Source organism: Amia ocellicauda, chromosome 15, assembly GCF_036373705.1.
Source record: "Amia ocellicauda isolate fAmiCal2 chromosome 15, fAmiCal2.hap1, whole genome shotgun sequence".
NCBI lineage: Eukaryota > Metazoa > Chordata > Actinopteri > Amiiformes > Amiidae > Amia > Amia ocellicauda.
In genome coordinates this window covers 18,710,416-18,725,921 of record NC_089864.1, presented here as the reverse complement: position 1 = coordinate 18,725,921, position 15,506 = coordinate 18,710,416, and the positions used below count along the sequence as shown (strand labels likewise).

The 15,506-nt window shown below is 33.9% G+C and overlaps 1 protein-coding gene across 1 annotated transcript in view; it reads left to right on the top strand.

Moving 5' to 3' along the window:
• The window catches only part of mgat4c (mgat4 family member C), a 175,534-nt gene extending 162,587 nt beyond the window's left edge, over positions 1-12,947 (top strand). The window contains exons 6-8 of the mRNA XM_066724373.1: positions 3,789-3,943; positions 5,977-6,124; positions 6,612-12,947. Of these exons, the coding sequence (XP_066580470.1) occupies positions 3,815-3,943; positions 5,977-6,124; positions 6,612-7,768 (1,434 nt within the window). The 5' untranslated portion in view covers positions 3,789-3,814 and the 3' untranslated portion in view covers positions 7,769-12,947. The remainder of the gene's footprint in view (positions 1-3,788; positions 3,944-5,976; positions 6,125-6,611) is intronic.
• Positions 12,948-15,506: the final 2,559 nt, after the last annotated feature.

Below are 15,506 nucleotides of genomic sequence, written 5' to 3'. Positions count from 1 at the left end.
CAGGGTTAGTGTTAGGAGAGGGCATTAAACAGTGGTGCTCAGTGGGTACATTCTCCTGGGCACTGCAGGGCACTGGAGCAATGGAGGAGGAACTAGTGCACACAGCCTGGCATGTATGAGAGAGAGAGAGAGAGAGAGAGAGAGAGAGAGAGAGAGAGAGAGATACTAGTGAAATAAACTCAGGTGAAGAAATTATTTTTTCTTCAGGTATATAGCCAGTGTCAACTTAAATAACACCAGGGATTGTTCACTCCTGCTACTGCTGTTGCTCTCCATGTACATTCATTATTATATGGCCTACTTTACATGTGCATAATAATGTAAGTAGAGCTGGGATAATGTATCGAATGTATTATTTAATATTCAAATGATCTTGCGGTATTCAAATGCTTGTATTCCTGACTTGCATTCACACAGTTAGCTTTATGCTTTGACTTCTTAATGAGAACTAAGCGTTTACGTGTTGCTGTGCTAATGTAGTGAAATGTAGTAAAAGTTAGATGAAGAAGATGAAACTCATTTACCAAGAATTGGAGGCATAGCTACTCACATTAAAATTGGTGCATAAAACAAAATCAACAGCCACGGTAAAGTAATTTGTGAGTGGTGTATCAATTTGTTAAACTATGCAGTACGAGGTAGGTCTCGTGTTATAGCCTGGTCTGATGAATCCTGATTCCTTCTTTTTCAAGCTGATGTGAGGACCAAGATTTGGCAAAAAACATGGAGTTCATTAATCCATCCTGCTTAGTCTCAAGAATGCAGGCTGGTGGTGGCGTGATGGTGTGGGTGTATTTTGTGGCAGATATTGTGTCCTTGGGTGTATGGCAAGCCAAATGATCATTTAGAGATATCTCTAAATCATTTAAAGATATCTGCAAATCTATTAGATACCTGCAAATCATTTAAAGATGTCTCATTTAAAAGTAGATTTAGAGATATCTATTAATGATTTGCAGATATCTCTAACTCATTTAAAGATATCTGCAAATCATTTAGAGATATCTTCAAATGACTTCCTGTATGTAGCCCAAGATTATCACTTCCTGTTAACTTGTTCATTCATTTATATGTAACTGAATAAGGAAGTGATAATCTCAGCCAAGATATCTCTAAATGAACAGGAAGATATTTGAAGATATCTCTAAATGATTTGCAGATATCTCTAAATGAACAGGAAGATATTTGAAGATATCTCTAAATGATTTGCAGATATCTCTAAATGAACAGGAAGTCATTTGAAATATCTCTAAATGATTTGCAGATATATTTAAATGATTTAGAGATATCTGCAAATCATTTAGAGATATCTTTAAAATTCACCTTATTTAGATATCTCTAAATCATTTATAGATATCTTTAAATTCTTTCAAGATATCTTGAAATATTTGAAGATATCTTTAAATGCATTTAGAGATATCTCTAAATGATAATTTGGCTTGCCATATGGGTGGAGTAACATTTGACTGCCACAGGATATCTGAACATCATTGCCGATCAGGTGTATCCCTTCATGGTAGCAGTGTATCCATCTATGACAGTGAATTCGGCTCACTGCTGTAGCCTCACCAGTCACCAGATCTCAATCCAATCAAGCATCTGTGGGATGAGATGGAAGGAGCTATTCAGAGTGGAGACTATGAGAAGCAATGGAGTCGACATGGGTCAGCATCCCTGTGGTGCACTTTCAACACCTCGTTGAGTCAATGGCCTGATCAGTTCCAGCTGTTCTAAGGCCAAACGGGTGGAGCAACTCGCTATTAGGTTGGGGTAACTAATAAAGTGGCCACTCAGTGTAACACTGTTCTAAAAGTCTTAAAGATGAGCACTACACAGCCTGAAATAGGCATCAATATTTCGACCTACTGTATTCATAAGTACCTGTACATAAAATGTGTGGTGTTTGGAATTTGTAATGTTTTATACCTTGAACTGCACTGTATTTTTACACTTTGTATTTATATTTTGTAAGTCGCCCTGGATAAGGGCATCTGCTAATAAATAAATAAATAAATAAATAAATAAAAATAATAATAAAAATAATAATAATAATAATAATAATAATAATAATAATAATAATAATAATAATAACACAAAGTGCATTAAGGCTAAGTATCACAATATGAAAATTCTTGTTTAAGATTATTTTCACAGTATGTTTAAACAACATGTAACCGCTAGTCTGACCTCTGTTCTGCATAATTTGCTAATATGTTTAAAGTAGGAGAAACAATTGAGATCTCTAGTACTTTATTCAGTTTACCAAACTCTTTAGTACTCAGCCATGATTTCAAATTGATATGTGCCTTTACTGCCATCTGATGGCTAATGAAATACAGGTCATACCTTTGTACAAGTACAATAAACTAAAATACTATCTCTCTTTCTCTATAAACAAATATAATTAAAAAGAGGCAGACAAAAAAACATTGCATGCCATCAAGAAAAGCTCCTCCTGCATTAATAAGGCTCTATATTTTTTATATTTATATTTGTAGATGGTTCCAAGATATAGTTATATTTTTAAAAGATATGTAGATTTAGGGCCGGATTAAATCAAAACTTTGACCCAACCACTAATAGAAAACTACAGAATTCAGTTGTGGCTTCATTTTCAGTAAGATGCCACTTTTTCCTAATCATTAATGTATCCGCTATGATGTACAGGTTTGTAGTTTGCTATTAGTGGGTGGGTCAAAATTTTGATTTAATCCGGCCCTAAATCATAATATAAAGTAATAGATACATACAAAAGACGAGCTTTAGATATGAGGATACCTGAAAAAATATGATTATGGATATTTGTATAAGGTTGTCAGTATATAACATGAATATATACTGTATAAACACGCACACACACAAAATATGGCAGACTACTTATAATGAAATTGAAGGGCATGCCTACATGTACATGCTTTATGCAATTTTGTAAAATGCACAGTACCCCACATTTTTTATCTTCCATTTTTAACAATCATGCAGGGTGCACAATATACCTATAGCCTATCTATGGAAAACATAAATCTATAAAATATAACTATATTCTCTAGCACAAATATGTTTATGTTGTATTTAAGATAACTGATAATCCTGCAGCCTGTTTAATCCTAATATAAATCCTTTGGAAGAAAATCAATATATTCTAGTAAGAATGAAAGCCTTGAGTATCAGTGTGCACACTCGGCTACAAGAGTCTCAGGAAGATTGTTCGTCACACTTCAGCAGGACTCCCACTCTTTATGAATACATGACCCCCCCTGCCTGGGGATTTGCCCTGTTTTTCATTAGTTATTTTTAATAGCATAACACAAATACCAGGTAAATCAGCTTACAAACATCAGTTGCTTGAGCATCAGCTTTAGCCTCTTACATGCAGCTTAAAAATAGCTTCTCCTTCTTGAACAGAAAATTGGAGGAAGAAGTCTCTCATCCAGGATAATTTTTTTCCCATCAGTCTTTGTTTGTTATTTGTTTGTGTGTTTGCATGTTGTAATGCGTCTCTCCAGTTTTCAAAATAAGCAGCACTCCTTTGTTTCTGAGTGATAAGTATGAACAGAATTACATGTTTTTTAATTTGATTATATGGTGAATAAGCCATGCATTGGAAATTGACCTGTTGTGTCTTTGAATGATATTGCTTGAAAATGTCTTCTCTACAATTTAAAGATGTTTAAAGATCCGAGCTGAATTATTCCATCTAAGCAAGCAGATGATGGGGGTGCAGGCGTGTGGAGGAAGATAAAAAGTTAACTGAATTATACTAATTTGATGTTTTTGTTTGTTTACAGGAGGTTTCAGCAGCTACTTTAACATCATGAGGCTGATTTGGAAGTATCTGGACAAAATGAGGTGCTTCCGAAAGCGCTCAACTATTCCTCTCTTGGGTGTCCTGATCACTTGTCTGCTTTTTGTCAACCTTTATATTGAAGATGGCTATGTATTGGTAAGTGATATATATACATATACACTCACCTAAAGGATTATTAGGAACACCTGTTCAATTTCTCATTAATGCAATTATCTAACCAACCAATCACATGGCAGTTGCTTCAATGCATTTAGGGGTGTGGTCCTGGTCAAGACAATCTCCTGAACTCCAAACTGAATGTCTGAATGGGAAAGAAAGGTGATTTAAGCAATTTTGAGCGTGGCATGGATGTTGGTGCCAGACGGGCCGGTCTGAGTATTTCACAATATGCTCAGTTACTGGGATTTTCACGCACAACCATTTCTAGGGTTTACAAAGAATGGTGTGAAAAGGGAAAAACATCCAGTATGCGGCAGTCCTGTGGGCGAAAATGCCTTGTTGATGCTAGAGGTCAGAGGAGAATGGGCCGACTGATTCAAGCTGATAGAAGAGCAACTTTGACTGAAATAACCACTCGTTACAACCGAGGTATGCAGCAAAGCATTTGTGAAGCCATAACACGTACAGCCTTGAGGCGGATGGGCTACAACAGCAGAAGACCCCACCGGGTACCACTCATCTCCACTACAAATAGGAAAAAGAGGCTACAATTTGCACAAGCTCACCAAAATTGGACAGTTGAAGACTGGAAAAATGTTGCCTGGTCTGATGAGTCTCGATTTCTGTTGAGACATTCAGATGGTAGAGTCAGAATTTGGCGTAAACAGAATGAGAACATGGATCCATCATGCCTTGTTACCACTGTGCAGGCTGGTGGTGGTGGTGTAATGGTGTGGGGGATGTTTTCTTGGCACACTTTAGGCCCCTTAGTGCCAATTGGGCATCTGACCATGTCCATCCCTTTATGACCACCATGTACCCATCCTCTGATGGCTACTTCCAGCAGGATAATGCACCATGTCACAAAGGTCGAATCATTTCAAATTGGTTTCTTGAACATGACAATGAGTTCACTGTACTAAAATGGCCCCCACAGTCACCAGATCTCAACCCAATAGAGCATCTTTGGGATGTGGTGGAACGGGAGCTTCGTGCCCTGGATGTGCATCCCACAAATCTCCATCAACTGCAAGATGCTGTCCTATCAATATGGGCCAACATTTCTAAAGAATGCTTTCAGCACCTTGTTGAATCAATGCCACGTAGAATTAAGGCAGTTCTGAAGGTGAAAGGGGGTCAAACACAGTATTAGTATGGTGTTCCTAATAATCCTTTAGGTGAGTGTATATAGTATTTATGCCTAGGAACACATCCTGTCAAATTTAGGCTCTCAACCAATAAGCAAATTCTGTTTTAGTTGCAATTTACACTGTATAATAATCCATGATATAAAGTACTTGTAATATATGTTGTTAAAATTTGATGATATACACTCAGTGGAAGAAATCCATTGCTTATTAATAAGGCCATTGAAAGTTTGTCATCATTGCATGTTATCAGTATTTGTATTTTAAATTATTAAATTGCCTTGCTCATTTACACACCGACTGCTCTGTCTGCTGAAGTAAATTGCCTCTAAATACAATCAGCTTTCTAGGTTTTAATATACACTTTATTAAAATTCATGTCTTTTGAAAAATGGCTGATTTAAAGTTCAAATTTATTCTCTCTATATTGAACTTCTCACATCCATTAAGGATGTTTTAGAAATATACCAGTAATTTAAAAAATAAAACCCCTTGTGCACCTGCATTTCCATATAACTAGAAGAAATGAAAATATACATTAGTCTCAAATATATTAAACTGAAATGCTGGTTTACTAATAAAATGCATGTTTACACCCAGTGTGCATTTAAAAACAAATAAATAAGAAAGTAATGATACTTTGTGGTGTAAAGGGCTCTTCTTATTGAAGCTTATATGAAGAAGAATTGTATACCCACTTTGAATAATGGAGGCAAATCTGTTTTGCATTGGGGCTGTTTTTCTCCTGGTACCATTGTGAGAACTGAGGGATATACTAGGATATTTTGTGAATAAAATAACCTTAACTTTGAAATATTCAGCTTTTTATAAGTTCAATTTTTTTTGTACACTTGTTTTTAGGAAGAGGACAAGAGGCAACTACGAGACACATCAATACATCAACTTAATTCAGAACGTTACGTCCATACTTTCAAAGATTTATCAAATTTTTCTGGAAATATAAATGTTACATATCGCTACCTTGCAGGATCACCCCTACCCAGAAAAAGTGAGTACTGTACTATTACATACATTAAAGCTACATTTAGCAATTTTCTAAAAATAAAGCCATATATTATTAAAACATTTAATTGATGTAAAACATTATAATTATATTAATTAAACCATTTAAATGGTTATGGTTGGTGATTATTATGTTGAAATAAAAGTAGTGGTAGTAGCAGAAGCAGTAGTATTAGTAGTATCATTTTAAATTACCTGGTAATAGACTTTGACATATATCCAGCCTATCAAAAAATAAATTGTCCATATTTGGACTAATTTTAAATTATTTAATAGTTTCCCCACCTGTTGTTCTTGTTTTTCTTGTTTTACTGTTTTATATATAAGATGAAACTAGACTGTAGCAAAAGAACATGTCACCATTTGATGCAGATTTGTAATTAGCAATTAGGAGGTAGGCTAAAGGCTATAAGAAAAGTACTGGCCATAACAGACCCTCATTTCTAATATATGAATTTATTGATTTATTGCAGAATACCTAACCATTGGATTATCATCTGTGAAAAGGAAAAGAGGAAATTATTTACTGGAAACAATAAAGTCTATTTTTGACCAGTCCAGCTATGAAGAATTAAAGGAGATAGTGGTCGTGGTTCATTTGGCAGACTTTGACTTGGCATGGTGTGAAAGCTTAGTGCAGGATATCTCCAGGAAGTTTGCCCACCATATTATAGCTGGAAGACTTCTGGTCATACACGCTCCTGAGGAGTATTACCCATCACTGGATGGATTAAAGAGAAACTATAATGACCCAGAGGACAGGGTCCGGTTCAGATCCAAGCAAAATGTCGACTATGCTTTCCTTTTAAATTTCTGCACCAATCTCTCAGATTATTACATGATGCTCGAGGATGACGTCAGGTGCTCCAAGAACTTCTTAACTGCCATGAAAAAAGTTGTTACCTCAAGGGAGGGCTCCTACTGGGTTACTCTGGAGTTCTCCAAGTTGGGTTACATCGGGAAACTCTACCATGCCAACGATCTCCCTCGCCTGGCCCACTTCCTGTTGATGTTCTACCAGGAGATGCCGTGTGATTGGCTGCTAATTCATTTCCGGGGGCTTCTTGCACAAAAGGATGTCATACGGTTCAAGCCATCTTTGTTTCAACACATGGGATATTATTCTTCTTACAAGGGAGCTGAAAACAAACTGAAGGATGATGACTTTGAAGAAGACTCCTTTGATATTCCAGATAACCCACCAGCCAGTCTCTACACAAATATCAATGTCTTTGAAAACTATGATGCCAGCAAGGCGTATAGTAGTGGGGATGAGTACTTCTGGGGCAAATCCCCTTCGACTGGAGACTTCTACGTCATTGTTTTCGAAAAATTGACCAAGATCAATAAAATTAAAATTGTCACAGGAACGGACGACCGTCAAAATGATATTTTGCATCACGGCGCCTTAGAAGTTGGAGAGAAATTAGTTGGGACCAAAAAGGGAAAGCAGTGTTCAGCTTACATTACCTTAGGGGAATTTAAAAACGGGAACATTGAAGTCCTGGATGTGGAACATAAAATCTCATTTGATATTGAATGTGTAAGAATTGTTGTGACAGCTAATCAAAAGGAGTGGTTGATTATAAGGAGTATAAGCCTTTGGACTACACAGCCCCCAAGTCAATAATTACAAACTGTCTACTGTAACCATTCCATTGGCACAATACATGATAAGTGTCTATCTATTAATCTATCTATTTATTTGTATTTATGTATTTATTTATAGTGGATAAACTTCAATTTCATTATATTATCTCAGCATGGTAAGAAAACAGTACTCACACCACTCTGAATACAATATTAACAGAAATAATGGTAAATCCCAGTAAGCATTATGTATTTGTACGTGTGTATATATACATATATACACACACACACACATTATTGTTATTTTACAAGTTATTTTATAGTAATTATATATACATTTTAAATACTTATTCCAGTGAGTACTACATTTCTTACCATGTAGCTCCTTGTTTAATAAATTAGTGGATGATCCAGAGTTCTCAACTTCTTAAATTGAATACTTTCCTTTTTATTCTTAACTATAGATAATTTAACAATTATTTTTTTAATAATTAAAGTTGTAGATTTTCATTTTAAAAACCTGCTGGCACACTACTCTTTTTGTAAAAATATCTGATGAACACAAGGAATTTTAAAAAGTACATTTGTGGTGTATTTGTGGTATTTATTATTTATTTATTTATTTTTGAGTGATAAAGCAAGAACAAAGATATTTCTTTAGGCGTAATGTAAAATAATCATGATGTGGGTTACCCTGTTTGAGTAGTTATTGGATTCCCTGGGAGTGCTGCATTCACAGAAAATGTACCAGTTGTTGAATCAGAGGTTGTGTTCCATTACTTGCTACCATAGACCCAAATTACAGGGGAAATGTATTGATGTGCTTTGTAGTGCATCTGAGTAAACACTGTTGCCTTTTAGTATTAGCAACTTTACTTAGTGTCAGTTTGAACTGGTAATAAAAATAAATCTAATTCATTATAGTATCAAAAGTACTGGATGCAAATGTACATTCCGCTGCAAATTACAGTTTTCCCAATGTATTGAATGGGTAGTCGACCTAGTCTAGGTTTTGGCCAGAGGAATACAGTGGCATCCCTCCCAAACAGTATTTTCTAGTGCACTGTGTGAAGCTGGTCTCTGCAATCTCTCCCTGATGCACTGATCTGCTGGTCATCCCAGAGGTGTTCTATGGGACTGAGGTCAGGAAAGCCATTAAAAGTATTCAGTGCTTTGTAAAAGGGAGCATAACATTTGCTAAAGATCTCAATGCAAGTTCTCTTCACAAGATAACAGCTGTCACAAGTTGCAGTTTGCCTTTTTGTAGCTTTCGATTGCTATAGTGAATGCGGTACAACAACAAATGTAGCACATGAGAGATCAAAAAAAGTTTTGCATGCTTGTGGTTATGTGGAAAATACTTTACACTGATAATGTAAGGGAAAAAAATGATGCCACTGCAAAATGGAAACGTGCACACAACAAAAAACAACAAATAAGACCTTGACCTTCAATGAGTTTTACTTGAAATGTTTTTAAATATAACCTAAATATATCCAGTCATCAGTGTGCTGTGAATTTGCAAATGATGTGATAATGATGAGGAATACATGTATTAACATTATTTAATGAGCAATCTGTCTCTTATATGCAGAATGATATTAATACACCAAACGTCCTACTTAATGTTAAAAGCATCCAGCTCTGAAAAATATACAGCAACAGCAGTATTTTTAAATATTAGATGGGATACAGTGTGGTTTCTACCGTTTTGTTGTATTATGATAATACTGGTGATAAACAACACTGACCAACATTACAAATGTGATATTTCATGCAGTATATCATTAGATTTCATTAATGATTCAAAATATGATGTACAACATCATAACTAAAGATACATTATGATTTAATATCTCTTTATTAGACTAACAAAAGCCTGCATTGGTCTCTGGTAAAGGGATATATTGTAATATGTGTCAAGATATTTTATTAATTATGTAATCTTTCATGATGGTGCTATAATTTAGAACAAGTAAATAACAGGATAGTCAGAAAAAAATCTGATCTTCAAATAGGAGCAAGTAGAGTTGGTCCCGATCGTCCACTTCTCTACAGAAATCTCCACACTGGACTGTAAAGTCTCTGCAATTTTGTTGATAGTCATAGAAGTGATATGACAACCATCTACCATTGCACACTGAAACACTATAATCCCCAGCACATGCCACACTGACAGGAACGGCATAGGGGGAAGATTGCCTTCATACACCTTTGGACGACCATTCATGCCTTCTGTGTGACTGTTGTGTCACAATCCCTTATTGGTAGGAGGATTTTTCAGGTTCAAAACGTGTAGACTGGAATGTGCGAAAAGCTGTTGAAAAGATTGGTTCTTCCATAATTGAAGTAAAATTGTCATAGTGGATCTGTGAAAGCATGTATGTAATTGTTTCATCTGTTTTGAAAAGCATGGAAACAAATATTTTATTAGATTTCCCATTTTATTTGAATATAATATGAGTTATGGATATGAAGATGAATGAAGTTCAGGAACAAATTGTATAATTAATGGATGCTGGAATCAGTTTCTATAGAAATATGATTACACAAGGTTCTTACGTGTGTATTGCTTGAAATACAATGATCATTATCTTATTGTGGATGTAAACGATATGTAAACAATTACAATCTACATGGTGTCTGTAAGTCAGTACAAAAGTAATGTTATCAGATATATACAATGTAGATTTGTATCTCCTTAAATTGCTTTGGTGTAAAGACCACAACAACCAATATTTTGTTATTAAGTATGGTAAATATCTGTAATGGAAATATTATTTAGTATAATTAACTTACTGCAAGTGTGCCACAGATAAAAAATATCACAATGGACTAAATCAAACAACAAATTAATTTCCTTATCAAATGAACACAGATCTTGTCTTTAGCATTGCCAAGGACCAAGGACTTACACTGCATAATGTAAAGTCTTGCATTTTTATAATGAAAATAATTAAAAACGTTGTGTACCAGTTTTTTCTTTTTAATCATTTCATAGATGCTAATAAAGTTAAGGAAGCACACATTTCATACCCAGACAAAGCATGCCATTCTATGAACTTTTCTCCTTCCACAAGAATATTTTTTAAATCATTTTAAATAAAGTTGCTTTTTATTTAAACAAAACATGTTTATTTCATGCTTGAAACTGTCTATAACCAACAAAATACAATTATATGTTAATGCACCTTCACATCTGATAACATTTAACATTAATTTACAGTACACTAACCAAATATGCCACAGGCCTGGACTGAATCAAAACTTGTAACTACCTAACTGCAAATTACAAACGTGTTCACATTTGTGGCTTGATTTATTGCCAGAAGCCACTTTCTACAAGTTATTAATAAAAGAATGAAAGCACTGAGTACTATGATTTGTATTACTAAAAGGATTTGTTTGTACATTAGAGTGCAGATTTGGTAGGTTTTCACTGTTTCCTTCATCGACATACAATTCACCATTCCTCTCACCTCACCTACTCCACCTTCAGAGCCTCGGCAGTGCAGACACTACTCCCCACACTGCCATTATATATACTGTGGCTCATAAGGTGGGTTTAGGTGTAAATAAGTGCGTATTTGTTCATATTTATTGTGCTCTGTGCACTAAACCAAATGGACATAAGAAAAGCATAATCAAAACCCTCTTATTAGAGCCTAACTAAACACATAAACAGGTTATAAGACAAACACACCAGCAAATAATCCAAGTCTGTAATCCAATCCATAATCGAAAACCAATAATCAACTATTCTGTTGTGTTCTCTTTCTCAGGCTCTCCTTCGGCCTCTCCCTGGGAGACGGTCGCTTCCTGTTTTATCGATGAGGAGAGCCAGTCATAATGAAGCAGAGGGTCAGCTGCTTCTCGTCTGTTAGTTTTTTGCCAAGCATAGCATGACAATATATTTGTTTAAATATACACTTGCACACAGGATTTACGTGAAAGGTGTCAATGATCTCTTTCTTTAAATTTTAGTTGTTTGTTATTTATCATTATTACTAAAAACAACATCTCTTTCCTTGGACAAAATACATCACTGCTGCCATTTTATGGATTATTGATCAATTAGCAAGACATCTTCCCACATTTTCAGGAGAAATACGGACTAAACCCAAGAGTCGCACTCATCTTTTGCTCCAATATAGTCAGTACATGAAGAAGAATTTGTAGGAAACAATTTAGATCTTGTATTTAAATGAGGTAAAGAACAGTTAAACAAAAACAACAGTGCTGGAGTTTACATGTGTGTTTTGACCTGACAATGTGCTCGAGTCACAGATGAAATGCCCCTCTCCATGTCAGGGTTTACATGGTTTTAGTTTATTGCACTCGGGACGAGCTGCTGTTTACCTGACATCATGCAAATTAATGGCAAAGCACTGAATTAATATGTAAATTAGCTTGATGTACAGCTTTCGTGCTGTTTTTGCAGGAAAATCTCAGAAAGGATGTTTACATGTGCAAGAACAGTACTGGAGACACTGACATCACGGAATCCATGAATGTCATGTGACAACATGTTCAAATTAAACCGGGCACAGCTGTGGCTTGAACCTGGTGTCTCGTTGATTAATACTTTGTTTTAGTGATCTTACCGAAATGGTTTTTCACGTCACTGATGGAGCTGCAAGCCGTGAATAGAAGTGTTTTATATAGTTAGGATTGCAACACGATGTACAGTACTGAACAACAACAGACCCACAAAAATATAGAGTTTAAAAACATCTTTCCGCATTGCCATTAACCTGAAATACACCACTGCTAATCATGAAATGTCCATCAACAACTTACTTTACCTCAAAACCCACAATAAACTTACCAGTTTTCTTGCACTTTTAGAATGCAATAATTTAAGTATATATAAGATTATCTCAGTAGCATTTACACATTTTCTTGTGGAAGTGGGCGTATTTTTCCTGTGTTTTCGTCATTTTTAACATCATTTACTTGAGTATTTGGGATTGACTCTGTCCTTCTCTGGGGCCTTTTATTTTTGCCACAAAACTGGTTCTCCTGAGTATTTGGGTCAAACGTTCACAATCTCTACACAAGTTAAAAACACTGCATCTAAACTCCCCCAGCAAACTTAAATATTGGCAATATTTATTGGCAAGCAATAATTTAACAGGTTACAAGGAAACCTCTGTAAAATATGCAGTCAATTAACACTCAGTATTTCAGTCTTATTAAACTACATTAATAATGTAATTACTTCTAAAATATATATTTAAAATCTTACTTAATCATCTCTCTTTATTTGCAAAATTGTAAAATGTACTTCTCACATTGTATATTACACTGTATGTATATTATATGTATACATATATGTTTTTTGAATGACGTGTCATAATTAAAAAGGCATTCTAGCTGTTAATTCATGTTAAAAATGTTACCTCTTATTTAATTAACACAAAATTATCCTAAAAACAACAACATAAAAACATCTTGAAAGTAAAGTGGTATGTTGCTCAAGACAGCCTTATATATCAATAGATTGTAAAGCACTGTAGTGATGTATATAGTTGTTGTGGTCAACAAGCCTTTTCTTCTGAAATTATTGAATGTCTGAATATTGCTTTATACTATTGTGTATTATTAACTTTGTGTTAAACATGGGAAGGTATGTAAATATTTCACATCATTATAAGCATTATGAACATCAGCAACTCAGAATACATTTTTACAACGTGCAATGTTTAAAATGTTTAAGACTGCAGTTACCTTGTGTATGCCAAAACATTATAACAAAATGACAAGATAAACAGAATACAATAAAAAAAAAAATGTTATAAATGAAAGCATTAACCATATCTGTAGACCTGGGATACTGTCAATTTCAGACGGTTTTAGTTACAGTTATAAGATGCACAGATTTCATAACACCTATATGGCCTTATCTATGATCCAGTTAGGGTTACATTTTATTATTTATTTATAACAATATTTGACAGAAACTACAACAATCTCAAGATGCAACACATACTTTATGTTCTGAGAGGAATTTGAGATTTTTTTAGGTCTTACAGGCATGGTTTCAGTTATAGACTATGAATCATAATCAACTGTGAATTAAAGGTATGGTTAATGTGATTGAAGTGCAATGATGTGTGAATTACAAGAAAAGTCTCTTAAATAGTTTTCCTTGCAATAAAGAATGTAAACATACTTTATATTACCTAGAACTCACCGGAAAATAAATATTTAATATATTCTGATATAATATATTGAGAAACATTTTTTAATACAGCGAGGAAATTACTTTTTTAATGTTTTTATTTGTGTCTGAATTTAATTTCTGTAACATTTAAGAATTTCCACATAAATGCCCTTACTTAACAAAATGAATGTATACAATTGCAAGGTTTATCAATTCTAATTCTTTTCAATTTCAGAAGACAACTCAAACTGAACAATTCATTATTGTATTGCTTATTTATTAAATTCCTTAATAGCAAAAACATTAGTATATGATTGCTTTATATAATTGATTTAGATATTTTATGCACTCCTTACATTTTAAAAGAAATATCCTCAGTGAATGAATGCCTGATATATTCCCTCCCCCACACTTAATTAATATACATAAAAACTGTTAAGTTCATTATACTACATTATTATGTGTCATGCAATCATTACATGCAATTTTAAGAATATGCATTAATGGGCTATTGTAATATTATATTTACTCCACTGCATTTTCTGTTTTTAAGCACTTGCAGTTTGTGGTGTTAATAACGAGTGTTGCATTTTATACATAAGCATTATTTTTATGTTTTATACATTCAACAATAAAAGTACATCCAATAAAATATCCTTCAATGGTGTTTTAATCACCAGTTTAGTGACACCAATATCGTAAACTGAGTTGTACATTCTCAAAGTCATACTCTAGATAAACACATAAATAAACAAAAGAATGTTAATTTGGATATATATATATATATATATATATATATATATATATATATATATATTCCAATTTAAATACCCTAATGCAAATTGTAGTGCTAAATTGTGTGGAAATATTTTTGTTTATATTCTCTTTATATTTATATTCTGTATATATATTATTTCAATGTCAAGCAAGCAAGAAGACAAATAATCTCTGGTGAATGTGTACTGTTTCTATTTCAGTTTCCACACAGTACCACCATATATTTAAAGTGTTATCATCACCAGACTTTGTAAATAAGAAGGCACAAATTCTGTACCAAAATGTATACGTTCTGTGTTTATTTTGTGAAGGTATTGCTTATATGTAGAAATCAAAGAGTTTGGCACAAATGTTTCCTGTGAATATTTTGATCTACAGTTTTGCTTTGATCATGGAAATTATGATCTGTTTTGAAAAGAAAACACAGATTTATTACTTATATGGTTTGTCATACAAGGGCAAGCAGCATGTCAACTGCAGTAATAAAAATACTTTAAAACATTTTACAAAAAATATTATTTCACACCTTTCGTTAATACTGTTAAACCAACAAGCAACAACAACACAATAATTGCAAAAGAAGGTCATTTATTTACACAAATACAACTGCAAGTGTCAATATAATAACAATGAGAATTATATTTATTTTAACAATATTTTTAATGCAAGATCTAGGTGTATTTCTATTTCTCTTTGTATTTGACCCAGGATATTTAACTGTGCCTGTATTCTGTCTTCCTTGATAAAAACTCCCCAAATTATTTCCGTCTGATTTTGCTTGCAATGCCCATTTCAAGGCCTTGAGTCTTAAATGTCAACAGCACTTAACCAGCAA